Below are 26,890 nucleotides of genomic sequence, written 5' to 3'. Positions count from 1 at the left end.
TGGACTCGAGGTAAACATTCATGGTTCAACGTCAGCTTAGAAGTAGATCATCTCCATGCAGTTTTATTAGTGACATGGGTACAGTCATAAATGATACGCTTACAAATGTGCATGACACTGGGAGGGATAGCTAGTTGTGTGCTGAATGACAGCGTTGAGATACAAGTAGATCTTGGTAGTAAACATTGAGCTACGTTTAATTAGATTAAATTTCAAAAGGACCAAAAGCAACTTCACACATACAAGATGGAGAAGGCATGACTAGACAGCCAAATCTGAAGTTTTTAGTAGACTGAAATAATAAGCCAGCGATGGGACATGGCAGTCAAAATACCAATCAGACTCCAGTTACACTGAGGGACACGGCGTGTCCAGACCGAGGGAAGCTGGAGTCCTACTTCACTCTGCCCTCATCAGACCTCACTTGGAGGATTGTGTTCACTTAGGTGCCCCATATTTTAAGAAGGGCCTTGATAAATTGGATAATAATTGGAAAATAGTTGGATAATAAATTGGAAAATAATTATAATGGTAAAAGTCAAGATCATACCATGTGCGGGTCACTTGAAGGAAACGATGGAGGACATTGAGCCTGGGCAAGAGAAGACTTGAGGGGGCACAGCAGCTGTCACCAAATACAGGATATCCCCAAAGCCTTATCGGGAATATCCTGTATTTGGAGGAGGTGACATGTGGAAGAGGGATTATTAGATTTGTTCTGCTTGAGCATAGCTGGTAGAATTGGGTGCAATGGATAGAAGTTGGGGGAAAAGGCAAATTTAGATTTGATATAAGGAAAAACTTCATAACAATTAGAGCTATTCAAAAAGTAAAATTGGAGATCATGGATTCTCCCTCACCAGAGAGCTTCAAGTAAAAAGAAGAATGACCGCTTCTTGCGCCTGTTGTAGATCACAGCAGTGTGGTCCTGAATTTGACTTAGTTCATCAGATTCAAGGATACTTTTAAAAATATTCAACAGGGCCCTTGTGATTCATAAAACCCAACTAAAACTACTTTAGTAATTAAACATTACAAGCACAGAATCCAAGCATAAAAAGGACATCAAATATAACTCTCCTTCTGAAGTCGCTGAATCAGAAACTCCATCTGGTGAAGACAGTGGATTCCCTTCTCAGAATAATGGTTTAAATGTATAAAGAAATACGTAAGATTAGAAAGGAAACAAACTCTATTAAAATACAGTTATCAAAATATTTTTGGAAAGTAAGTACATGGGCCCCAGGCCCTGCTCTATACACTTAACACTCCTCTGTAACCCAGAAGAGCTGAGTATTCTTCTCTGGGGGAAAATTACCAATTACAGCTTCATTAGGTAATGTGGGACCAAGAATAAATCAGGCCTGTCCCCTCACACCCTGACCTCCATTCATATCCAGTTGAAATCAGGTTAAAATGTATAGCAGAGATATTCTGTGGACAATTTAATTCAATAATTCAACAAACATTAAGCAAATGAACAAATAAAAGTTGTAAGTAGTTGGAGCTCAGGAAAAGAGTTGGTTTCCCTGTCTCCAGGCTAATCCTTTGATAATGAAAATCATAGGGTGGAAAGCACCAACCAGGTCTGAGTGAAGGGCTACTTCGGCCAGACAGAGTGGCCACAACAGTGACCACAAGCCCACTGGAGCTTCTACCTGGGTGTGGGCTCTAAGGTCCATTCTGACTGAGATTCTGGAATTTTGGAATTGTATGTGGGAGGGCAAGGAGGGGTAGAAATCAAAGATGAATCTGAGATCTCCGGCATGGAAAATTTGGGGAGCTGCTTATGGTTCTTACAGGGCACATGATGATAAGACCTCTTTTTATTCCTCAGCAAACAGAATGGATTGAACAAGCTAAGAAGATGACTACTACTATGGTCAGTACTCTATGACTGTGTCCCCCTTCTCCCCTCCTCTTTCCTTTGTAGTGTGTTTTCATCTTTGTGTTTATCTTCTATTTGCATCATTCCTTGTTTCCTCTCTCCCCACTCCTACCCCCACCCTGTTAAGTAATCCATGGCCAGAAACTCTAAAGGGATGGGAATAAGAAGAGGAATACTCCCAGAGGGCCCTGGAAAGACATGAGTGTAAAGATGGTACAGAAAAACAGATTTCTCATTGCATGCTAAGGGTATGGAGAGTTCTTGGTGCTAGAGAAAGGTAATCCATGCTCAAATGCCTTTCTTTGGAGAGTGGTTAAGAGAAACTAAGATTTGTAGATATCCTTGGGTGCCAGATCAATCCCAGGGCAAGAAGGAGTGAAAATGCGCCAAACTAATACAAACATATCAGGAAACCAAAGGTGGAATTTTAAATTGGGAAGACTATGCCACCAGATCTCCAGTGGCAGTGTTCACATGCCCAAAAATATATATATGACATTATATGTGTGTACACACATACATTAATACATTATATATGTTCATAAACATATGTATGTATTCATCATAGGGGGATATCCAGAAGGGGAAGGCCTTCAATAGCCTAAGTTGGTTCTCTCAGACTATTTTTCCTATGTCTCACTCCCCTAGATCTCCCCAAACACTAGAAACTTACCCAGTCACTGCCACCACCACACAACCCCCTCAATGTCAACATAAGACCATCACTCTCAAGTATGAAGGGATTCTCAAACTCTCCCAGAATGGACTTGCTCATAAGTAGAATATATTCCATGAGCCTGTGGGTGTTGTTTTTACATGCATGTTTGTGTCTAGATTTGTGTAGGCCTTTGCAACCATTCCTCAGATGATATCGTTTCCAGAGTTTCCCACCCATGTTGTCTTCTCACCCATCTTCTAACTGTTCTAACCACTTATTCACATACTTTCATCCTCTGGGCTCCTTACCCATGTTCTCCAATAGATCTTCCACAAGGAGTCCTCCCCAACATGGTAGGGGCTTTCTGCTTAATCTCTTGACATCATATAAGTACCATGGCGGCATGTGAGTTGTCCATTTTTGATCTGTCACTTTTACTATGTGATGGGCCCAGCGCTTTTTCCAGGCATACTTATCTCAGACATCTTTTACATTGCTTTGTCTTTTCTCAGTAGGATTTTATAAACTAAGGTGCAGAATTCCGAGCTTTTATCAGTTTATTAGCATGGCATGAACCTGTTAATAAGATGGATCAAATGGCTACTTTAGTTAGGCCAAAAGACCCAGAGAAGGAGCTACAACTCCTTTTTATAAGCACAGAACACAGAACAGAACTGGAGAGATGAGAAAAACAATACAGTTGGTTACAGGGTTGGCAGCATTATGGGAGTGAGAACATGACTGGTTACATTAAGAAAAGTGGGTCAACACTCATGTGGAGCCAGCAACTACCCCCTCTGTCTTACAGGAACACTTGGTTGGTTTATGGCACCCAACTGCATCCTGGGGCTATTGATAATGGAGCAGAGGTAGCAGACTCCCTGGCCCCTAAGAGGGAGATAAGACCCCCCCCGCCTTTAATTGGGCAAAGATAGGTAAGGATGGCCAATATCTCTTCTGGAAATGTACCAAGTCAGTTTGTAGGCCTTCAAAGATAGCAAACAGATGTCATGTAGTTTTTCAAGAGCTGAAGTTATGAGGGATGACAAATTTTCTTTGAACTAAGAGGGGTAGCTGAACTCCTGTGACTAAGAAATGTTCATTTTTTAGTCTACTGCAAGGTTAGAGATAGTAGATTGGTCTCCCTGGTGTCCACCTGCATCCCTCAAGGATGGCAGATTTCCTTGAGGCAAGAATAGAAATGTGATTAGTAGGAGAATTAGATTTCTAAACTTAACTCATTACTGGCCAGCTGAATTTCTGAACTAAGTTTAGAGACAAAGAACCATGACTTAGGCAGTTAAAGGACAAAATCAATTAATTGTAAATAGGATCAATAAAATGATCCAGAACCAACTTAATTTTCTCAGTGTTTGCAATTCATCATTTATCATACATTGCAGCCTACTTGATAGTCATCATGTATCTCTCCGTTGCCTCAGGGTGGGGAGACGAGACTTGATTCCTTGGAGGCTATAGTCTTTCATGATTCAAAAGAAGAACATTTCTGTTTAAAAAGATAAGCCTTTGTTTCAAGGACAAATTGGGGGTCATTGAAAGCTTTGCAATTTCTTAAATCATTTCATTCCTTAAATGTTTGCAATTTCCAAAAATCACTCCAGCCAACTCTCTTCAATTTTTGTCCCATTCATTGTCCATATTCAGTGACTAGGAAGTCTCAGTATCTGTCTATGGAGAATTCCTCTTCAAAAGGGACTCTTCTGGATCTCCTCCATGACAGTGGTAGATACTTTTTAAAAAAAATATGTCTCCGTTTTTGGCCTTATTTGAGATGAATAATCAGAGAGTCATTGAACAGTGACATCTCTGTTGTTGTATCTTTTGAGGAATCTTGGAGAATTCTTACATGTCCATGGGAGACGCTATATTGAAGGAAGGGATGTTAAAATGACCTTTTGCTCTACTGAAATGCTTTATAAAAATAATCAACAAACAGGGACACTGGCATCTTATATTCACTTCCTCTTTCAATTAGTTGAGTGATAGTAAATACTGGGTGTCCCAAAAGTCTTAGTGTAGTTACAAACTATTAAAACTAAGACTTTTTGGACACCCTGTATGTAAACTTATTTCTTCTAATAAGACCCTCATCAAGGATGCCATCAATTCACGTGTAGGTTCTTCTCATAAAACATAAACACGGATGGAAAAAAAAAAAGATCTTACATGTTCATTCCGCACCTTTTAATATCTTCTCTTTCTTTGAGAATTGATCCCTTTCGAAACTGTGTCATCTCCAGCTTCAACCTCTTCTGTGTATGCTTTGTCTAGGCCAACTGCTTTTCTCATCTTTATTTCCTCCAGGGTCCCTTCTGATTTTTTTTTTTGTCCCAAGGCTATTTCCACTATTTCAAGCAGCACATCTGGATCCCGTAATGTTGGAATTCAAATGTCTTTGATGGTGAAAAGAATTTGTTATAAAAAATCTTCATAGGTCTTTTCCATTGTCATCTGTTTCTTGTCATCCTACCATATTACTCTGCATTGATTTTATAGATATACTGTATTTATTCCTCTCCAAACTTGTTGTATCTCCCACAGGGGAGGGGAGGGCAACTCTTTGAGGTCAGAGAGCATCTCCATTTTACATTTATGTATTCCAGTCCTGGCACACAGTAGGCCTTTAATAAATTCTTATTAATTGGTTGATTTTACTTTGATTTGGAGTTGATTTTACTTACCTGGGTTTCTTGCCAATCTTTCTTTAAACATATTTTCTTCCCCTGCTTTTCTCTGTTTCATGAAGTGATTCTTCACTTCAGTAGTTTGTTATGTCTGACTCTTCAAGACCCATTTGGAGTTTTCTTGGCAAAGATACTGAAGTGGCTTGCCATTTCTTTCTCTCATTCATTTTACAAATGAGGAAACTGAGACAAAGAGGGTTACTGGGGTCACACAACTAGTAAGTAGCTGAGGCCAGATTTGAACTCAGGAAGATGAGTCTTCCTGACCCCAGGCCTGGCATTCTATCCACTATGTCACCTAGCTGCTTTCATGAAACAATGACACTCACAATCTCCTCCCATCCACTTCCATAAGAGTTTTTAAATGAATCTCTAAGTTTATATTCTAATCTAGCATTGTTCTAGCTGCCACACATCTTCATTTGGCAGGGAGATCAAGTATTTTCTGACTAAAACAATTTTTTAGACTTTTTAAGTCTCCTCATTATGGCAAATTGACTTATATTGGTTAAAGTTCTGTACAAAATTGTCATAATCAGTGTTAATGTTCTTTTCTCCATTTCCCATTTGGGGGCACCAATAACTGTTTAAACAAGCCAGTTTGGAGCTGTTTTAATTGCAATACCACATCTTTTTTCATTATTTTTTCTAGTTTTGTATTAATTTTGATGTCTTTTTTTTGGAGGGGGGAAGGCAGGGCAATTGGGGTTAAGTGACTTACGCAAGGTCACACAGCTAGTAAATGTGTCACGTCCTGAAGCCACATTTGAACTCAGGTCCTCTGGACTCCATAGCCAGTGCTCTACTCACTGCGCCACCTAACTGCCCCTTAATTTTGATGTCTTAACAGTTCAGCAGTTGGACTGTGCATTTCAGCATAGTGAATCACACTTGGAACCAGGAAGACCAGCATTCATATCCCACCTCAGACTCTTACTAGCCGTGTCACCCTGGGTAATTCATTTAACCTCTCAGCTTCAGTTTCCTTGCCTATAAAGTGGGAATGAATAACAGCACCTACCTCACGGGGTTGTTGTAATGAGCAGATAATTATACATTAAAGCAAGTCAAAGATCTTAAAGTGCTAAATCCATGTTAGCTATAACACTTATTATTATGATGTAGACTTATTCAAGAATGACTCCTACATCAATAATGAATCATTTCCTGTCCACTAAAATGGAAACAATTTTATTTTGTTTTTGGTGATTTTATTTGATGCTGACTGTATCTAGTATGTCTCAATTCTTTTCTTAAATAAAGTATTCGTGATGCAGAGGTGTGAGGTTTCTTTGTAGTCTATAAGACTTTGCCTCTCTTATTCCCTATCCCAAACCACAATTTTCTGCAATATTCTTGTCCATGCTCACTTTTGCATTGAAGTCACTGAGTATTAAAATAGGTATAAAATTAACCTGGAGGGTCTTAGAGAATTCTTCATAAAATTTATGCAACAGATAGAGGTATATAAACTGCAAAAATTACTGCAGCAGTCTTGTTACAAACATTTATCATTAATACTCCAACACAAGATGACCAAACATCCCCTAACAAGACATTTCCTGTTGCCTTTGGGGTGCATGATAAAGCCAATTCCACTAGCTTCTTAATTTGTCTCTCCAAGGACAGCATCAGTGTCATCCTTCTATTTAACTAATATTTCCCTCTGTCTTCTGGTTTTGTTTACATCAAAAACATCAAGATTGATATTACTTGTTGGTCATTTGGCAATGGTCTTACATTTAGAATAATAATAACTAAGTGAATGTTTAGAGGTGGTTAAAAAAACTATGGGATTCTTAGCCCTCTCTGGTACTTTGTTCATTTCGAAGATTCATTTGATCATGGCATGCAAGGTGAACTAAAGTGGAGAGAGACTAGAAGCTGGGCACCTAGTTATGAAGATACTAAGTACTTAGTCCAGGCAAAATTTACTGAGTACCTAAATTAGGAGTGGAGATGGAAATAGAGAGTACACAGTATGTACATTGTGAAGGTCTTGGTGGCCTGGTAGATATAGGTAGTGAGGAAGAAGGAATCAAAGATAGTTCTGGCATTTCAAAGTTGGTTGACTGGGAGAATAGTAAGTGTCAAGTGCTACAGAGGCCAAGGATGATAGGTAATGGAGCAGAGGATATTGATGGTCAAGATAGATGTCTATTAGCTGGAGAGCCTGGAAACTTCTGACCTATTCTGTCATCTTCCCAGACCATCCTCTGTCTTTAGTGTGACTGTTGAAGTCAGTATTGATGATGGCAGGGGATGAAGTAAAGAGGAGGACTGTGAGCAAGTCCTGAGGCGATCAAAGATGTGAGTAAATTTGGAAGTTTGCTAGACTATAACAACAAGGATGTGGAAGAATGTGGTACAAGTGCACAATGTATGTGTTACTGAAGAAATGAGGCTGTTGAGTGATGGTCGTGGAGCTGTGGTATTGAATTGGCAACCAAGAACAAGGAGTAGACAAAATCTGCTTTGCTTCCTGTAAGTCCGAGTAGTTGGGGAAAGTATGGCCTCCACTGGAAGTGATATCATCAAGGGAGAGGAAATTATCATGAAGAGGTGGAAACGACACTGGTGGAAACAGAAGGCTAGGAGGGTTTACACACAGAGATAGAACAAGCATTTGGGAGGACACGAAGCAAAGAGCGAATAGACGAGCAGGTGTAGACAGAGTAGGCCAAGGGATGGATAGGGTTGAATTGGATAAGTCTGAGACGAAGGGAGATTGTTAAGGCCCAGATGAGAAAGAACAGATCTTGAAAATTCTTTTCCTATATCTCACCTCCCTCCCCCAAATAAAAGACACCAAAGCCTTAGGATCATAGGTCTAGAGATGGAGGGGACTTTGGAAGCCATTGAGTTCAACTCCATCATTTTGTAGATGAGGAAACTGAGGCCCCAAGAACTTATGCGGCTTGCCTATGGTCACACTGATGGTGAGTGTCTGAATCTGGATCTGAACCCAGATCTTTTTGGCTGATTCCCTGTTCGATGCTCCAATCACTGTCGCACCTAGCTCCTTCCTCCTAAGGGTTAGCTGCTAAGAGAGCTCTCTGGATTTGATCCTCGTTTACTGCTTCTGGGAACAGAAGGAGGGGTCCCAGGCTTTTCCCCACAGCCTGCCTACCAGTGCTCATTTGTCCCTCATACTATGATTCTTAGACTCTTTCCAGAGGTCCTAGATGCCTGCATGTTAATGCACATACAGTGACTGTCCTTCAGTCATTAAGATGTTCTTATTCTTACTATGTTTCAGGCTGGGCATGCCCTGGGAAATGAGGATTTACAGGTATGAAGGGTGTTGCCCTATCTCCCTTCCTCTATCTTGCCTCACCCTATCCCTCCTTTGTTATCCAACCCTTCTCCCCTTCTTAAGACCTTCACCCTCACTGCCATTTACGCATAGCATCACGGCATCGTAAGATCCTAAGTTTAGAGCTGGAAGAGACTTCAGAGGACGTTGAGTCCAACCCCCTGATTTTACAGATGAGAGACCTGAAGCACAGAATAGTTCAGAGATTTGCCCAGAGTCCCAGCTATTAAAAGTCTGAGGCAGGATTCCCACCCAGGTCTTCCTGACTCCGGGCTCAGCGCCCAATCTTTACTCCCCTCTCCTTCCTGATCATCATCCTTCCTCCTCCCAATGTCTCTTGGTATCCTTTTTGCCCCTTTCCTCTCCCTGGGTCTCTTTTCCCCTCCCCCTCTCATCCTCCACCAGTCATCTCCTTTCCTGAACGGTAGATTCTGTATTGGAGATCTCTCCCCTACTTGTGGGGTGGGGTGGGGGGGGGAGGGACTGCAATCATAGGGACCAAGAGGATTGGGGAGGGTGTGAGGAGGGAGGAGCACCAAGAGATGCACTGACTTTCTTTCTTTGATTATCCAGCTATTTTTTCCTGCCATCCTCCTGATCAGCCTCATTTTAATGGAACTGGCTTTCATCCCCCTGGCAGAGTGGCTTGGAATAAACTTCTCGTAGGTGTCTATCTCTTGGGTTGGGCTTCCCTGGAGGGAGGGTGAGAGAGAGCTGGGGGCCTTTGTTCCTAAATGTCCTAAATGTGAGACACTATTTATATTTCATAACCTCACCCTTTCCACCATGATGGTACTGCCCTTATTTTCCCCTTCCTGGTTAATTCACTTTGTTTTCCCCCTCTTTCCTTCTAGATTAATAAAGAAAGTGATGATAGGGATGATCTTCATTTACTTGTCAAGCCTAATGTCATTCCTCCTGGAACTGCAAATTGAGGTGACAGGGGTAGGGAGGGCAGCAAGGGGCATCTCTAGGGAGTTTTCTGAGTGAAATCAGGAAGGTTGTCCAGTGGTGACAGACATGATGGGGCCCATCCTCTCCATGAAGGGGAACATAGGCTCCAGTACACAGGTCTTGGAAGGCCTCATAGAGCTTTCCACATCAAGGACTTCCCACTATGGCAGTTGGAGGCTAATACAAGCTTGGGAAGGGATCTCCCTTCCCTGTCCCTCTGATGGCCTAATCACAAGAAGGGTCAGAGGGTGATCTGAAGAAAGAATGGAGGGAGTAATCCATGACAGGGAGATGAAGGGGGATGTGGAAGGGGAGGATGTTGGGTTTTTTTTGGACAGGGTTGGAGTTCCTGGCAGACAGATCAGGGGAATGCTTGGCTTAGGGCACATCTGTGAATATTATCCTTATGGACAGAATGGAGCACACCATTAGGTGGATTCAGAATTGGTCAAATAAGTGTAGCCACTAATTCACCCTTAAGGGCTCACTGTTAACTTGGAGAGAATTCAGGGGCAAGATCAAATCCCCTTATTACCTCTACCCTGAAAGGAAGTGATAAGAGGACATAGGGAGGTGAATGTGGATATGGGGGACTTGAGGAAGTAAAGATGCATGTGAGGAGTGTGGGGTGATGGGTCCTTCCACCCTGTCCAAGGGGTTCTATGGAAAGAGTACTGGATTTGGAATTCTAGGGCCTGGGTTAAAATTGGGATTCTGCTACTTGTAACAGGAAGGAGAAGTCATCATCCATGGACATATTCATCCCAGGCATTCCAGCCATGCTATATGCATGGTCTGATGGAGATATGAAGAGGTTAGAGATATACGGAAGGGGCATGGGGGAACACAAAGGGCCCAGGAATGCTTACATTAGATTCCTATGGGGCTGATCAGTGGGAACAGAGTAGAGCTATAGTGAGGCTCTGGTTGAACTTTGTTCCTTCAGCGTTCTCCCAGCATCATGCCTGGCTCCAGGGAGAGCTTCCTGAGAATCTTAAATGTAGCTGACGTTTCATTTCGAGTGAATTTTCTTAAAAATGGCAGCTATGTGTCCTACTCCAAAATGTCCCAAATTTTTGAGGTATGTGTCTGTGTATCTCCATGTGTGTTTGTATGTCTTGGGAGTATGCCTTTATTCTTTGAGCATTTCTGTGCATATCTTTGTACATCTGTGTTTCTATGCTGGACTCTGACCTTGGATTTGGTCACCTGCCCATTTGTCTCAGCTCTAACTTCTAGACCCCACATGTTTTTTACTTAACCACAAGACCCATACAGCTAAGCAAATACAAGATTATCTGGGGTGGGAGAAAACATTTAATCTCTAGAGGGCCCAGGAAAAGTTTATGGTAGAAAGTGGCACCTGAGTTGAGCCTTGCCATCAAGTATGACTGCATTCTAGGCATGGGTTACAACCTATTTAAAGATCACAGTGTAGGAGAACAGCGAATATCTAATGTAGCTCGGATGGAGGGTAGGTAAAGTGGAGTCATATGAAATGTCTTGAAAGAGTCTGGAGCCATATTGTGCAGGGCTTCAACTGTAAAGCTGAAGAATTTGCATTTTATCCTAGAGGCAATAGGTAGCCATTGAAGATGTCTGAGCAGCTGAGTGCATGGCCAGCATAGACTAGAAAAAGCAGAGAATAAAACGAGCTGATAGACAAGTTATTGCCCTAGCATTTCCATCTTTTCCATCTTAGATTCAATAGCTGGCAGATTATAGTAATATTATATATATATATATATACATATATATATGTGTAGATGTATAATATATATATAGTCATATATTTAGAGCTGGAAGGGACCTAAGAGGCCAGCTACTCAAACACTTCAATGGCCCTGTGATCTTATCAATATGGGGAGTCTTTACAAGAAGGATCATTATCCATCTATGTCTGCCCAACTCGCTTGACTCTTCCCATAATATGTCCTCCTATCAAACTTCTAGAGGGCGCTTAACATACTGAGGGCTCTGACTCTTTATCTCCTGCCATTGCTTGGGTACCAGTGAAAAATAGGATTGACTGTAGGTATCCTTCACTCTTGAAATATGATCAACCTGGTTTTGGGGGGTTTCTCGTTCTTCCAGTCATACATTCTTCTGATGATATCCTTTAGGCTGCCTCTCCTATATAATTCCTTATTTATATCTTGCACCTTACATGTACTGTGCCATTGCCCTTTGAGTAATCCTAAGCTTTAATTCTCCAGAAACTAGTGTTTAGTGATTTACTGTATAACCGGGAAAACATTGGGGTTGAAAAGATGGCCTTTTGTTTCAGGGAGAAGCTTAAGATCATGAAAAGAACTTTGCAATTTCCCCAGAAGGCAATCCAGCCTACTCTCCTCTTGTTCAGTTTAGGCTAAGATCTTTGTCCATTTGCATGGTCTATCCAAGTTTACAACTTTACATATATCTATGTATATAAATATTTATATATACACACACAATTATATATTTGATATATATTTCATATATATGCTACATATATGGATGTGTATACATATACACATTGATAATATAGGTATGTTTTTTTATATATACACATATATACACACACTGATGAATATTTTACACTGAATTCCAAGTTACATATGTACATACATATATTTATATATATGTCTAACTCCATATCATAGTCTAGAGAGCATATATTTTTCAGCCACTTGGTTTTTCCTGTGTGGATGGTCAAGCTAAACTCTTCTACATGATCATGGAATCTCATTTCAAAAACTTTGCCATGTGCTGGGGCTTGATGGAATTAACACAATGTCATCTATAAACAGGAGCATCTGGAGAATCTAATCATCTACAGGGACTCCCTCATTAATAGGGACTCTTCTGGATAATACTCTATGACAGTTTCAAATGTTTTATACTTGCTTAATATTAAAAGAGAAAGTTATCTCCTGTTACATTTTTCAAGGAATCTGGGATGATTTTGACAACTAGATGGGAGACACCTTATTGTATTTAGTCTTGCTTTTCTGAATCAAATTTTTTTATAGTCAATAAAAAATAAACTTTGAATGGATATGTATTCTACTCTCATTAAATAGTTGCAGAGGGGAAAAAAGAGACATATGGCTTGGGAGTAACTTGCATGCTCCTTTCGATCATAGTAAGGTCCAAGATTATTTCCAGGTCTTTATCCTCCCTTCCTTTTGGGATTCCCCCACCCCCACCCCCCAGAACCTAGCATAGTGACTGGTCCATAATAAGTTCTTAGTAAAAGATAGTTGGATTGAAGTGAAAAGAATTAGCCACAGTTTTAATTAGGGAAAAGCAGCACTCCAGCACTTGTTCAGATAACTGAATCACTATTCTATTATGCTTCCATGCCAGGTTTCTCTCATGTGTTTTCTTCGTCCATTTCTTCTTAAAATTTGGATAGATTGCAATATACTCTAATAACAATATCACTTCTGACTCCTGCCAGAAGCTTGACCATTCTGCTCTCCTCAGAGAGAGGGGGTGTCACGCTAGAATTTTATCTACATGATCCTTTAAATATTGTTAGTCTAGGGAGTGTGGTTTTCAGGTTCAAGCTAAACTTCCAGTCACTGTTCATCAAAAAAGAGGACTGATGTATTAGATCCAAGGCTTGACTCCCCACCAAACCCCACCAGTTCCACAATGAACACATGTTTGTTGTTCAGTCATTTCAGTCACGTCTGACTCTTCATGACCCCATTTGAGTTTTCTTGGCAGAGATACTGGAGTGGTTTGCCATTTCCTACTCTAACTCATTTTACAGATGAGCAAACTGAGGCAAACAAGGTGAAGTGACTTGCCCAGGGTCACCTAGCAAGTAAGTGTCTGAAGCCAGATTTGAACTTGTGAAGATGAGTCTTCCTGACTTCAGGCCTGGCACTCTATCCACACCACCATCTAGCTGTCCCTGAAGGTAGGAAAGGGGAAGGCTTAGGGGGAAAGTTTGTTTTTTAGAGATATTAAGTAAATCATACATGGTTTTAGAAAAATAGCAAACCCCCCCCCCCACACACACAATTTCTTGCAAAAATAACTGACCATAAATTATATTTGCTCCAGACAAGAGTGAAGAGAAGATCTCTCTTTCTCTTCTGCTTCTCACCAACTCCATCTGCCCCTCCTTTAGGTTCAGGACATTGATCTCCACAGTGTAGAGAGAGTTCAGTACCAACGGACCTTGGAACTCAGCTTACACCTCTAAGGTCAAATTTATCTCCTAACCAAATTTGCCACTGGTGCTGCCTGGTACTCATATTTTGTACATTTGGGTGTAGACATCTGAAGCCACGGTGTTATACTGCTTGAATTTTGTCTCCAATGAATTTCTGAGTGACTCTACAATTATTATTCCTACATAGAAGCTACTTTCAATATTATCAAGCTTGGGGGATACACACAAGTTTTTTGTTTGTTAATCGGGGGTAAGGAATTGAGGGGTTTTTTCCATTTTACAATAGGATACTTACTGAGAACACAGACTAAGAATAGAAGTTACAAACATTTTCTCTAGACAATGCGATCTCCTCTATACCGCCAAAGCCCAAGAGTGAGAAAAGCATTTGCTACAAAACATTCGCCTCCACCAAGTTCACTTTCAAATGCCTCGTTGCTGATGGATCTATCAGTCTGAGTCCCAGGGTCTTGGCATAAATAAATAAATAAATAAATTTCTCCCTCCTCTTCCTTTTTCAGATGAAGCTCTTTTTATTAACATCGTAAAACTCTAGGAAACCCAGCCTTACCATCCATTTTGGGGCATTTGATCCCTAGCCAAGAACTTGTAATAGCTGTATTTTAAGCCAACAGTCAAAAATCTAAATCTTGGTCTCAGATATTTTATTAATCAACTGTTCGTTTCCTTAATATGCCTTTCTCTTCCGAAGCCATTGTCTTTTATCACTGACAGTAATGGAAATAACACCTGTGTCCCTAAAATCTTCAGTTTCTTGCCCAAGACTTCATAATTCTTAGCAATGCTTTCTATATTCCTTCTTGGCAGGATCACATGTGCCCACTTGAATCAGCAAAAAAAAGGGCAGAACTCATCCAGTTTGAGAATTCTGGGAGATTTAATGTTGCATCCTGAATATATGCCCTTGGATGTTATTAAACCTCTTTACTATTATATTTAGGTTGACAAACAGGTGCTTCCTTATCCCTCCTCAGGTGGTTAACAATCATCGTTACTTATCTCTTCTTCCTCTGACCTTTACAAAATGATCACTCACATGGTGGCACCTGTAGATTCAAATCATCAGCATCTGGCAAACAAATATGTACTTCCTCCCCCAAAGGGTACAACTCTCTCCTTAACTTGTTCAAAGTTACATTCAACCCAAGGTTCTCTCTGGCTCCAAATCTGGTACCATTTCCATTATACTATGCTGCCTCTTGTGAACTGTCTTCCAGACCATGAGCTGCAGAGGACAACACTGTTTGAGGTTTTCTTAGTCATCTGAGGCACATAAATGGGCCCAATACTTTCTTTCAGGATTCACATGAATATCACAGAATATACTTGGACTCGAAACAGCAGTATTTCCAGATAAACCTACATTCCTATACATTGGTCAAAAAAGAAGAGATTCTCCTGCAGGAGAAGACGAAATATATTATGATTCTGTCTGGACACAAACAGTTTTACTCAGTCATACTGGTGAGAACTGGGAGTGGAGACTGGATGGGTAGAGACAGAGCAGCTCTGGGGGAAGGAGGGAGAGAGAAGTAGGGAGACAAAAAAGAAAGCTTAAGGAGGAAAGAAGTAAAGATGACACTGTCTGAACGGGATTAGGGCCATCCTTAGGGCTGTCCATGATGATTTCTCTCCCTCTCTTTGCTTTTAGGTAAAGGAGATAACTACCAAACCAGATATTGGAACTGCACATGTGAGGTATATATGATTCATTCTCAACCAAAGAAAGGTATCTTGTGGGGGCAGCGAAAGGCAGCCTGTCCTGAGGCCCTGTCCACACTCAGTGGGCTTAGGGCAAATATTTATGTTTTCCCACCTGTAGGCCTAGCATATTTGTCAGTACCTGTTCATCTGCCCATCTGTCTCACATTGGGAAACACCCCATAGGCAGTACCATAGCCCAAGTACATATCTCAAATGGGAAGCCCTTACAGGGGCTGTCCTTATGTGATTCTCCAATTATATGGTTTCCAAAAAGATAGAACAATTATTTGATAAATTAACAAAAAAATGACAAGTTATTAATCGATACTATAATAATAACTTTTTTTAAAAAAGCACATCTTAGGGAGATTTAAAGAAATATAAAATAGGATAGCCTCATTAATATAATAGTACAATCATTATAATAACTTCTCATAATAGTAGTAACTATTATCAATAACTAGTTATTCTAACTAGCATTCCATTGGTCCCTCCTCCTACTGCCGCCATTTAAGCATATATCTTCATTCCCAGAATCTCAGAGCTGGAAGGGAGCCCATCTAGCCTGGCCTATGCCTGAATAAGGATCCTCTACTACAAAATACTACAAAATACAACTGGTTACCCAGGCTTCTTCTGAAGGCTTTTAGTGAGCTAGAATTTGCTACCTCCTGATCAAGCAGTTCATTCATTATTAGAAAGATTTCCTTAGATGGAGCATAAACTTGCCTCTCTACAACTTCAATCAGTCAGGAGGCATTTATGAAATATTCAGTATGTGTAAGGCTCTGTGCTAAATTCAAGGCATAAAAAGAAAAACAAAAATATGGTCTCTGCTCCCAAGGAGCTCACATTCTAACGGGTAAGACAACATGCAAACAACTGTATACATACAAAATATGTACAATGTAAATGAGAGATTATCTCAGAAAGGAGGCATTAGAGGATAGTGGAGGGAGACCTGAAAAAGGCTTCCTGCAAAAAGTGGGATTCTAGCAGTCTCGAAGGAAACCAAGGAGGTTGAAAAGCCAAAGTGAGGAGGGAGCATGCGGGCTTGAGAGATGGCCAGGATAAAGGTCCAGAGTGGAAAGATGAAGGGCTGTGTGAGAGGAACAGGTTAGATCATAGAGTCAGTATGGTTGGAGGGGAATAAGTAACAAGACAGATGTCCTCCAGCTCTTCCTTCTGGACCAAGACAGAAAAAGTCTAGCCTTTCAAAAAAACCTGAAGACAACTGTCATTTCTACCCTGGGTCAAGTCTTCTTTTCTCAAGGCTGAACATCCCAAATTCCTTCCCCTGGTCCTTGTGTGGCCCAATCTTGAGGGCAAGAGCCGGCCATTCCCATGGTGTAGAAATCCATATCCCATTTCACACACCATCTTCACTTTTGCCTTTTGGGGGAGGGCGGTGGGGTCTGCTTTTTACCTTTCATCAGCAACAGAAACGAAAACTCCTTGTGTGTGCTTGAGGCCTACAGTTTACTGTCCAACACTTCATCATCACGAGCAAGGCCTTCTAGAGTCGTGGCAATATCAGCTGTGCCCGTGTGAATCAGGATCAGCGTAAGCAGGCGGTTTTCATCTACTACTTAGACAAGTCTTGAGAGAATCACCGTCATATCCTGGCTATCTGCCCTGGAGAGACAAGGGACCTCTCTTTTGTTCTAATCTGTCTCATCGCTCCTCATCGTGGAGACGCCAGCTTTCACTCCTTCCTCTCCTTCCGCTGACCCTTACTGAATAAGCTCTGACGTGCTTGGGACCTGGGAATCAATCCTAATTCCACATCAGTCCTTGTATCCATTCCAGTCCCTCCACTTCCCTTCCCCGACACCCTAGTCCTGTCCTCATCACCTCCCATCTCTTTTAGTCTCTAGCTATTGCTAAAGGTTCCCAAATGGCTCCCCCCACCTCATTCCTACAGGGGCTACCAAATTGATATTGCCAAAGCACCAGTTGGACCATGTCACTCCCCCACTTAAGAAGCTGCAGTGCTCCCTTCTTCTCTCTAGGGAAAAATACAATTTCTTCCATGTGATATGGGAAATCTTTCACAATTTGCCTCCTGACTGCCTTTTTAGGCAAATTAGACATCAATCCCCCTCAAGCACTCCACATTCTAGCCAAACCAGAACAAGGGTTCTTCTTTCAAGCCAAAATTACATCTCTTATCCCCATGACTTTGTACAGGCTGTCCCCATGCCGCGAATGCCCTCTAACCCTCACCTCTGTCTGGTAGAATCCCTAGTTTCCTAAAAGGATAACTCCAGTGACCCTCGAGCACCACTATCCCAGTGCTTCTCAAACCTTCATTGCTCATTCTTTGTATTTACTACTACTGCCACTGCTGCTGCTGCTACTACTACTAGGATTAGGACGACTACTACTATGACTACAAACACAACTACAACTACTACTAGCTATCATTCACATAGCCCTTAAAGGTTTGCAAAGTGCTTTATATAGGTTTCCTCACTTGATTCTCACAATAACCTTGAGAGGTTGACGCTATTATTATCTCCTTTTTACAGTTGAGAAAACTGATGCTGGGAGGGTCATATCTCAGCGTAGTCGCTCATGATTACACAAATAGTGTCTGGGCCAAGATCTGAACTCAGGTCTTTCTGACTCTACAGCCAACACTCCATCCAGCTGTGCCACCTGGTTGCTTGTACTATATTTTGTCTTCATTGTATTTTCTTTGACTGCAAGTGAGGCTTTCTAAACTCTGTTATCCACCCTAGTGCCAAGCACAGTGTTCCGTCACCTGCCCCTACATGTAGAAACTGGCGGTGATTCTGTCCGATTCAAATATATCCACGGTACAATAACACAAGTCCTTTGTAGTTCTCCCTAGAGATGAGATAAGCCTAAAGCATGGTGAGATATCCATGAGGGAGATGTGGAAATGAAGCATGGCTTCCTGCATTTGATACTTAGGCCCATATCCTCACTCCAAAAGACACTGTACCTGGACATTTACTTGGAATCATGAAGACTTGGATTCAAATCCCACCTCAGACACTTATTAACTATATGACCCTGGGCAAACTATCCGCCTCAGTGTCCTCACTTGTAAAATGAAGATGTTGGCCTTTAGGCCTATGATACTACAATAGGCAGGAAACCAGGATTATGGTTTCTTCTCACTGAGAAGGATCATGGTAGTATTCACAGTCAATACAGAACATGGTATACAGTACATTGCCTTGATCACAAGCAGTGAACATCTGTAAGACAGTCCTAGATCATTCACAGAATGGTAGGAAGCTGGTCAATGAGAGCCAATCCTGGATAATGACTGAAGTGAGAAACACAAAAAGGGTAATAAACAAGATCAAAGAGAGCCTGTGATAAAAAAGGAATCCACAGGTGGAACAGCCTGTAGGATGCAGTGGCACTCATGTTCTGGCCAGGCCTGTACATGCTCATTTATAGGCTTCCAGCCCCATTTTTGCTTTTAACTGCATTTGCATAAGCCTTTGATGTCTCCAAGGATACTCCTGTGCCTGTGTGAACAAATTTAGTTGTGAGGCAAGAAGGCACCCAGATGTCCTGGTCCTACATACTCGACAACTCAACAAACACATGCAAAGATGTGACCTATGAGGACAGAACATGAAAAGCGGTATCAAAGGGAGATTAGCTGCATGTATGAGCAGAAATGGAAGTCAGAGAGCAGTGTACTTTGCTAATGTGCATGAAATATTCAGAGAACCCAAGGAAGGCCTTTAGCAGATCGGATGTCTCTTCTGTGGAGGATCAAATGGGATGCTGATGAATGGATGGGGTTTCAATCTGCACAAAGGCTAAGAGGGCCCTCGCTGAGAAGATCACTGATTCAGCTAGCATTGCTCTAGGTCTTGGGGATATGAAGTTGAAACAACATATCCCGTCTGACCTTAAGGAGTTTATAATCTAGTGGGGAACAAAATACAAATCTAATCTAATCAACAAACATTTATTAAGCACTTACTACATATTTGGCACTGTGTTAGACATTATGGATGCAAAAACACCATGTTACTTGGGGGATGCGATGTGTATATACAACAAAGGCATTAAGGAGGGAAAGAACCCTAACCACTGGGGAGATTAGCACAGGCTTCCCAGCTCTTTGATACCAAACCTAGCACACCTCTGATGCTATACTATCCTTCAGCACAGATCATGAATACTAGTCTCCCTTAGGTTGCTCAGGGAGCTAGTAACCTCTATGCATAGCTTTAGATTTTTTGTGGGTGACAGCATTTGTCTCAGTCTATGGGCATGATAAGAGTGGATTTACCTATTTGGACTTCAAGGGCTTATGGTGCCCCTACCCACTTGGAAACCTGGCCCTCTTCAAGGCTACATCATGTAGTCATCCACACAAGGACATGAAAGTTGTATATAATTCTTTACTCACAGTCATAGAAGCAAAAGAAAAAAATATCTGTAATATATTTATATTAATATATAATAATATAACATATAATGTAAAACACAATATATATGTAATAGATATATGTGTGTGTATATATACGTATGTGTAGATATATACATATATGTATACATAAAACAACCATTTGAGAGTACCTCAAAGATCAAAGCAGTCTATAGCAATGGTATCAAAATCCCACTAAACTGTACGTAAGGAACCCTGTGGACCATATATTGACTTAGAAAACCACACATTTATTTATTTCTATTAATGTATCAATACATGAAAATCAAATAAGAACTAGATATAACTAATATATTAAAAATAAATATTATCATAAATTTGACAATTTTTTTCAGTATTTATGTCTGTATATATTACATGCATGCATACAAATCAGATAGGAACTGATTATTGCCAAAAAAAGATGCATAAAATTTTATGTTTTAATATTAAATAGATTCAAAATCATTACAAAACATTTCAGTACAAGAAGATTCAAAACTAATATTGTTTACAAGAAACTTGGCATCTATCTTTTGCCAGAAACTATTTTTATCACTATGGGGTATAAGTGCTGTGATAACACAGTCTTCAGTCTGTATGATAAATGCTCATTTGTTAATCTCACCCTATGTGAAGTTTTAATAGTCTTCAGGAATGAAAACAAATGCTCACATAGGTATGTACTACCAAATATTGTTAAGATTCTTGTCGCAAACATGCACATTTGAACAAAATTTTACTCTACTATGGAGATTTGTTGGTATCCACCACATAAGTCCAGCACAGAATCATGGCTCCCAACAGTTTCTTTGTTGTATGCTCTAAGACTGACAAGATTTTCAGTACTGATTTGCCATTGGTCTGTCTTGGCATCTGAATGTGGCTGATGTTCTGTTCTCACTTTGACCTCAAGGGTTGATCTTACCCACTGACTCCCTAGATCCAGTGCCATAAATTGGGGCATCAAAACTGGAGGCTATACCCTTGGACAACATCACACCTGGCCAGGGTGGTAGGACAATGGATACGAGACAGAGACCTCTGGATGCCAGAAACCAGGAAGTCTCCCCAATCTGATATTCTTTGTTAAGTGACGGAGGAAAAGTGATGGTACCCAAAAAGCCTGGTGGAAGTATGGGGCAGATACTAGCAGACGGCAGAACAGAAATAAGGTCTTTCAGAAGCAAGGGTATGGCCTGGGGATAGTTGCACTGCATGCCTTTGGCTCTCAGACTCAGACTTGGTTCTCATCCACAGGATCATCAATACTCTGGACAAAGATGCTTTTATCGTGATGTCTGTGACCTCCTACCTTCTCCCAAAACACAATGGGATCTCTTCAGAGCTAACGGTTAGGACAAAGAGGTGAGTTATTACCTCCCCTATCATCCCTATGGCCATTTTGGGGGAATGGGCAACCCAGGTCCCACTACCAGTTAGTATAAGCAGCAAAACTTTCCTGATCTCTTTGATCCCCCTTAAGGTTTATGCCTTCCCTCTTTGGATTATCTCCAATTTATCCTGTCTGTATCTTGCTTTTTATATAGTTGTTTGCATATCATCTTCCCCATTACACTCTGGACTCCTTGAGAGCAGGGACTGTCTTGCCTTTCTTTGTATCCTCAGAACTTAGCACAGTGCATGACTCAAAGTGGGCATTTAATTAACTGACTGACTCTCACCAGAAACATAAATCTGATTTGTATGATCGAGAAGAAGAAATATGTGTTAGAACTGGGGTTGCTGCAGTTCGGAGCCTCTTACATGATCTTTGTTATAGAGGTGAGTTACCAAAGCAAGGACAGCCAAGATGTCTGAACCCAGCCTCCTATTCCCACCTCTCTGACCCCACCCTGCACTCTGCCTCCTCTACCACCATATATACTCTGGCCTTCACTTGCTTCCTCAGGCCACCCCAGTACTGAAAACCTGGAAAACAAAGTGGATTGAAATGAAAGCCCTCTACATTGGGTGGCAATTACCACAGATTCTTATAATGGGGATAGGAAGATATCTACTCATTGTTTCCTGCATGGAGTTTTTCTACTATAAGGTCAGAGATTCCTCAGAATCAGAAATAATACAGACAATGGAAGGAGAGTGGCGAAGAAGATGGTTGGGGGAAGGGGGAAGGGGTGTGTTGGAGATTAGGGGAAATGATAAGTAAAAATGGGTGGGAAGGAGTGAGAGATTAAGTTTACACAGTCTTCAGGAAGAGTGCTGGGGACCTGGATCTTGGTGGGGGTGACAAGGCTGGCTTTTGTGCCCTAGGCCGCCAAAGGCACGAAAGTTACCGTGCAGGCTTTGTGGACAAGCACCCTTTCCAGCGGTTCTCTGATCCTGTATCTTGTGAACTACACCTCCTTCCTGCCTCAGGTATAGACCCCTCTTGCTTATATTGCCCTTTACAAGACGAGGTATCCCAGCCCCAGGTAGAACCTCTTTCCAGCTTCTCTAGGGCCTTGGCCCTGCCCTGGTCCCTGCTGCCCCCGGTCCCAGCCCTTGGCCCACATACCAGATCTTCACCATGGGAGAGATCCAAATAGAGTAAGAGATCTCACTGCAACCACTGGTAACTACAGCAGCAGCTATTTCTTTTGGTTGCTGCTAGGAGGCTACTATAGGTTGGACTAGACTGCCTCTGAGGTCCCCTCCATCTTTCAAATTCTGTGATCCTGTGATGGTCACCCTTCCTCATCTTCCTTCAAGGAAGGCAGCTCTTGGCTGGCCTCACTAAGGCCAAGGAGAGTATAGACAGCTCTGTGACACCACCCAAGCTGTTGGTGCAGCCATGGCATAGTCACACTTGATGCCCACATGCTGTCATCACCTACTGCAGGTCCTGAGGCCCCTTGCTTTTGCCTCTGGGACATGGGGTAGCCCAACTAAGATGAAAAGCAAGCTTGCTTTCTTGGAGTCAAAGCAGACCAGTTCTAGGAGGTGCCTTGCTAGAATCCTTCCAGATGTCTTTAACCACTTGCCCAAACACAGAAAGTAGGCTAGTCCTAGATCTAGGGGCACTTCTCTGCCAGAAAAGTCACTTCTATGCTTTTTTTTTTTTCCTAGAGAAGAGGTGGTTTCAGGGTAAGGATGGACCTTGGCTCATGGTATATGAAGACAAATGCCTGTACCTGGATAAGGGTGGGAGGGGGATGAAAGAAGCAGGCAGACCCTCACATCCTCATATTCTTTTATCTATGAGGAATCCACCTTACCTTGTCGCCCACGTATGGTGTTTAGAAGAGAAAGGTCTGTCAAGCTCCATTCATTCCTTTGTATTCAAGTTAAAGTAGCACCATAGCCAAGATATCACAGTCCTCTCGCTGATCCCAGATTAGGCCAGCCTTTATCTGAGGAAATCCTGTTCTTTCTGTTTGGGACCATAGTCATCTCCCGGCTCCAGGTCTAAATGATAGCATGGACTTAGTTGAAAAAGGACAACATATGTCAGAGTAGACAGTGTAGACAGTGTCTGCATGAGTCTGCAATTTTCAATGCCCTCTGAAGCAGACAAAGAGCAGGATGGCAGATTAAAGAGGATCACTTAGGGAATCAACAGAAGGGAAGAAGGACAAGGAGTAGAGAAAGACCTAAGGTCGAGAGTTTACATGGTGGATTTATCAGAAAGTTCAGTTAGCCATAGTGTGTATACTATATGCACGCAGCAGCAGGAGTGCCAATCACAGGAGGGACACAGGAGATGAACAAGCATTTATTTATCACCCATGTGTCGAGAACTGTGATAAGCATTTCTGGAGATTCAAAGAAGGGGGGGAAAACAGTCCCTGCTTTCAAGGAGCTCACATTTTGTTAGAAGAGATAACATGTAAATAACCAGGTATCTACACAGACTTCCTTGCCCCCCTCTCCTCCCCCCCCGACCCCACCACGCACACACAGTAGTTGAAAAGTATCTCAGAAAGAAAGACACTAGCAATAGGGGTACTGGGAAAGGGCTCCTGTGGAAAATGGAATGTGAGTTGAGTCTTGAAGGAAGCCAGGGATACTTAAGAGGCAGAGGGGAGGAGGGAGAGCATTCCAGGGATGGCAACAGCCGGTGCGAGTGTCATGCATGGGCAACAGCAAACAGGCTATTACATTCAGTTTCTGCAGAAGAATGAAGTATAAGATTAGAAATGGGAAGGGCCAGGTTGGGAAGAATTTTTAATACAAAGAGAGGGATTTCTATCGTCGAGGTGGAAACAATATGATTTGGCATTGGATTGGATTAATGGTGTGTGAGTGAGTAAAAGATGACATTTGATGGTGGGTAACCGGGTGGATGGCAGTGCCCTCAACAGTACAGGGAAGTTCAGAAGGTGGGGTGGGTTTGGGAGAAAGGTAAAATACCTGTTCCATAATTTTGATTTTGAGGTATTTCTGGGCACTACAGTTCAAGATGTCCAAACGGCTTGTGGGACTAGAGTTTAGGAGAGAGACTAGGGCTGGATATATAGATCTAGGAATCATCTGTACAGAGATGATAACTGAATTTCTGGAAGCTGATGAGATCACCAAATGAGATAGTACGAAAGGAAAATAGAAGGGGGTCCAGGTCAAAGTCTTGGAAGACACCTATAGTTAGCAGGCATGACATGGATGAGGAGAGATGGCAAGTAAAGTTTATGGTAGAAGAGGAGGAACTCTCTAGTGAAATTGTACCATATATTGACAAGGGCCAGGTTACAACCACAGTGATGGGGTATGTGGTGTGTGATTTAGGTGAAAGTCACTGGATAATCTACATGAGGTATTAAAGTCACCAGTGCTAATGGGACAGGAGGAGTTAAGAAGAAGAAACATGGGGAAGAGGTAGAAAAAAAAAGATCACTGAACTGGGAGTCAGAGGGCCTTGGTCAAGTTCCTTTCTTTAGGCTTCAGTTTCCTCATCTGCAAACTGGAGTTGAACTGGGTGACTTCTAGTGGTAGTTCCATTCATGAAACAAATATCAAGGCTGTACTAGGTGAAAGACACTGGTACAGGTTAGGGATATTGATAAAAACAAAGTCCCTACCTTCAAGCAGTTTATATTCTTTTGGGGAAAGCAATGTATAAATTTACAAAATGGTGGGGGGAAAAACAACTATAAAGTAATTTGGGAGAGGTACTAGCTCCTGGGGGCATTAAGAAAGGTCTCATGTGGGGGGGGGGGGCACTTGAGCTGAGATTTGATACAAGCCAAGGATTCTAAGAGGCAATGGTGATGGACATATCTTCCCAACATGGGGGAAACTGTGCAAAGGCAGAGAGGAGATTTAACATTGTATATAGGGCCATTCCATGATTCTTTAGTTCCTTTAAACTTTTATAGACTTCCATGGGGAAAAAAAATCCATCCTGATTCTATCTGTTTCTTTCTACAGTGGATTGAGTACTTCTTACTTTCTAACATCCTACTGCTTATGATCATTAGTTTCTTCATCATCGGCTATTACTACCATGAAACTATATTGAACTCTTGAAGAGAACCTTTCTCCTGAATTCAGACTCCCATCCCCCTCAACCACACTTGGAGAACAGATGAGAAACTGTACATTTGACCCAGACCCATCATCCTTATCTCAGTCCTTTCTGACCCTCCTATTGTCATTCTCTCTCCCCAGTCCTTCTCCTAAGTGGTCCTACACATTGGCTAGAGTCCAATTTCATTTAGCTCTGGGTCAGAATGTTTGTGTATGTTCTTGGAGCTGAGAGGTTGGGGCGGGGAGGGGAGTAAGAGCGAGAAGGTGGAAAGGAAGGGGAAAGGTGAGCTCCTCTTACTCATGAGAAGGATAACTGGGAGAAAACTTCAGTGAACATTAGGCCACCATGTACTCATGTCTCCCCAGCTGGGCAACACAGTGAACATTCTATTAGAAGAGATAACATGTTCACAGAACAGAGTAAAGAGGAAAAAAAAGTGACTGGCTATGTGATTGGTTCCTTGGGGGGTCAGGAGGGAAGTTCCTCTATCCTGAGTTTGAATAAAGTCCTAAGTCATACAATAAACCCTATGGAGACAAACTAAGGTGTTAGCTCTGGCTTCCTACTTTTTTCACCCTTGCTATTGGGGGTGGGAAGGGCAGGATATATGAAGGGAGGAAAATAAAAGAGGTGGTAGGAAAGATGCATTGTAACATAATGGATAGTCAGGAAGATGTGGGTCAAACCTTGCCCCCAATACACACTAACTTGTGCAACCATGAACGAGTTATCTAGACTCTCAGTTCTCTAAGATGAGTGACTAGGGAAATTTGTATATTGGGAATTCCCTATATGGATGGAATCAAAGGTCCAGACTATAAAAGGCAGCAGTGGGGAGGCATAGAATGCTTCAGTTTAGGCCAAATACTGGGGATAGGGATAGGTGCAAAGGGACAAGTCTTACCACCAGGGGGCATACAAACACAAGACTCCCTCTTGAGTTTCCTTATACTACACAAATGAGCAACACCATTCAGGGCTTCACTTGCGAACTGAGCCCTAGATCAAGTTTTCAGTTTCATTCAGCAGCAGCAGCATTCATTCCCTCATAGACTCCCTAATGAGGGCATACTTAAAGTGTGCCCTCCTATAGCCATCTCCTATATCCTATATCCTCCTATAGCCATCTCCTATAGCCATCTTTCCTGGAAGGCACATTTTCTCCATAGGTGTATCCCATCTTAGGAAAGCTACCTTGCCATCATACTTCCCCTCAGGTGTGTTCTCCTGAAGGTAGGTGGGAACCTCGAGTGAACCTTATCATAAGTAGGCTCTTACCAAGCTGGACTCAAATTATGGCAGTGATGTGTGGGTTCACATATTCCCAGATAAGGATACTTATTGAGTCACCTGTAGGATAAATGGAATACAGTGCCCTTGGACCTTAAAAGGAAAGGGCAACCAAAAAAGCCAGACCAGAAGATCTGTGTCTGTATGTGAATAAATGGCATACCCACATCAAGGAAATGGGCTGCATTAAGGTCCTGAAAATTAGATAATTTTAGAAATTTACTTCAATTGAGTGCTTTTTACTTACTAGTTTTTATGGTGATAGTTTTAACTGGCTTTTCTAGATACTC

The 26,890-nt window shown here is 41.8% G+C and overlaps 1 protein-coding gene across 1 annotated transcript in view; it reads left to right on the top strand.

Moving 5' to 3' along the window:
* Positions 1-25,323, top strand: part of LOC118852877 (solute carrier family 15 member 2-like) — a 49,877-nt gene extending 24,554 nt beyond the window's left edge. The window contains exons 11-22 of the mRNA XM_036762586.1: positions 1,838-1,882; positions 8,511-8,543; positions 9,141-9,229; positions 9,422-9,503; positions 10,468-10,602; positions 15,013-15,177; positions 15,365-15,411; positions 21,104-21,211; positions 21,532-21,628; positions 21,756-21,899; positions 22,118-22,222; positions 25,211-25,323. Of these exons, the coding sequence (XP_036618481.1) occupies positions 1,838-1,882; positions 8,511-8,543; positions 9,141-9,229; positions 9,422-9,503; positions 10,468-10,602; positions 15,013-15,177; positions 15,365-15,411; positions 21,104-21,211; positions 21,532-21,628; positions 21,756-21,899; positions 22,118-22,222; positions 25,211-25,309 (1,149 nt within the window). The 3' untranslated portion in view covers positions 25,310-25,323. The remainder of the gene's footprint in view (positions 1-1,837; positions 1,883-8,510; positions 8,544-9,140; positions 9,230-9,421; positions 9,504-10,467; positions 10,603-15,012; positions 15,178-15,364; positions 15,412-21,103; positions 21,212-21,531; positions 21,629-21,755; positions 21,900-22,117; positions 22,223-25,210) is intronic.
* Positions 25,324-26,890: the final 1,567 nt, after the last annotated feature.

The sequence above is a fragment of the Trichosurus vulpecula genome, chromosome 6, assembly GCF_011100635.1.
Source record: "Trichosurus vulpecula isolate mTriVul1 chromosome 6, mTriVul1.pri, whole genome shotgun sequence".
NCBI lineage: Eukaryota > Metazoa > Chordata > Mammalia > Diprotodontia > Phalangeridae > Trichosurus > Trichosurus vulpecula.
The sequence above is the reverse complement of the archived record's forward strand: the minus strand, read 5'-3'. Positions and strand labels throughout refer to the sequence as shown.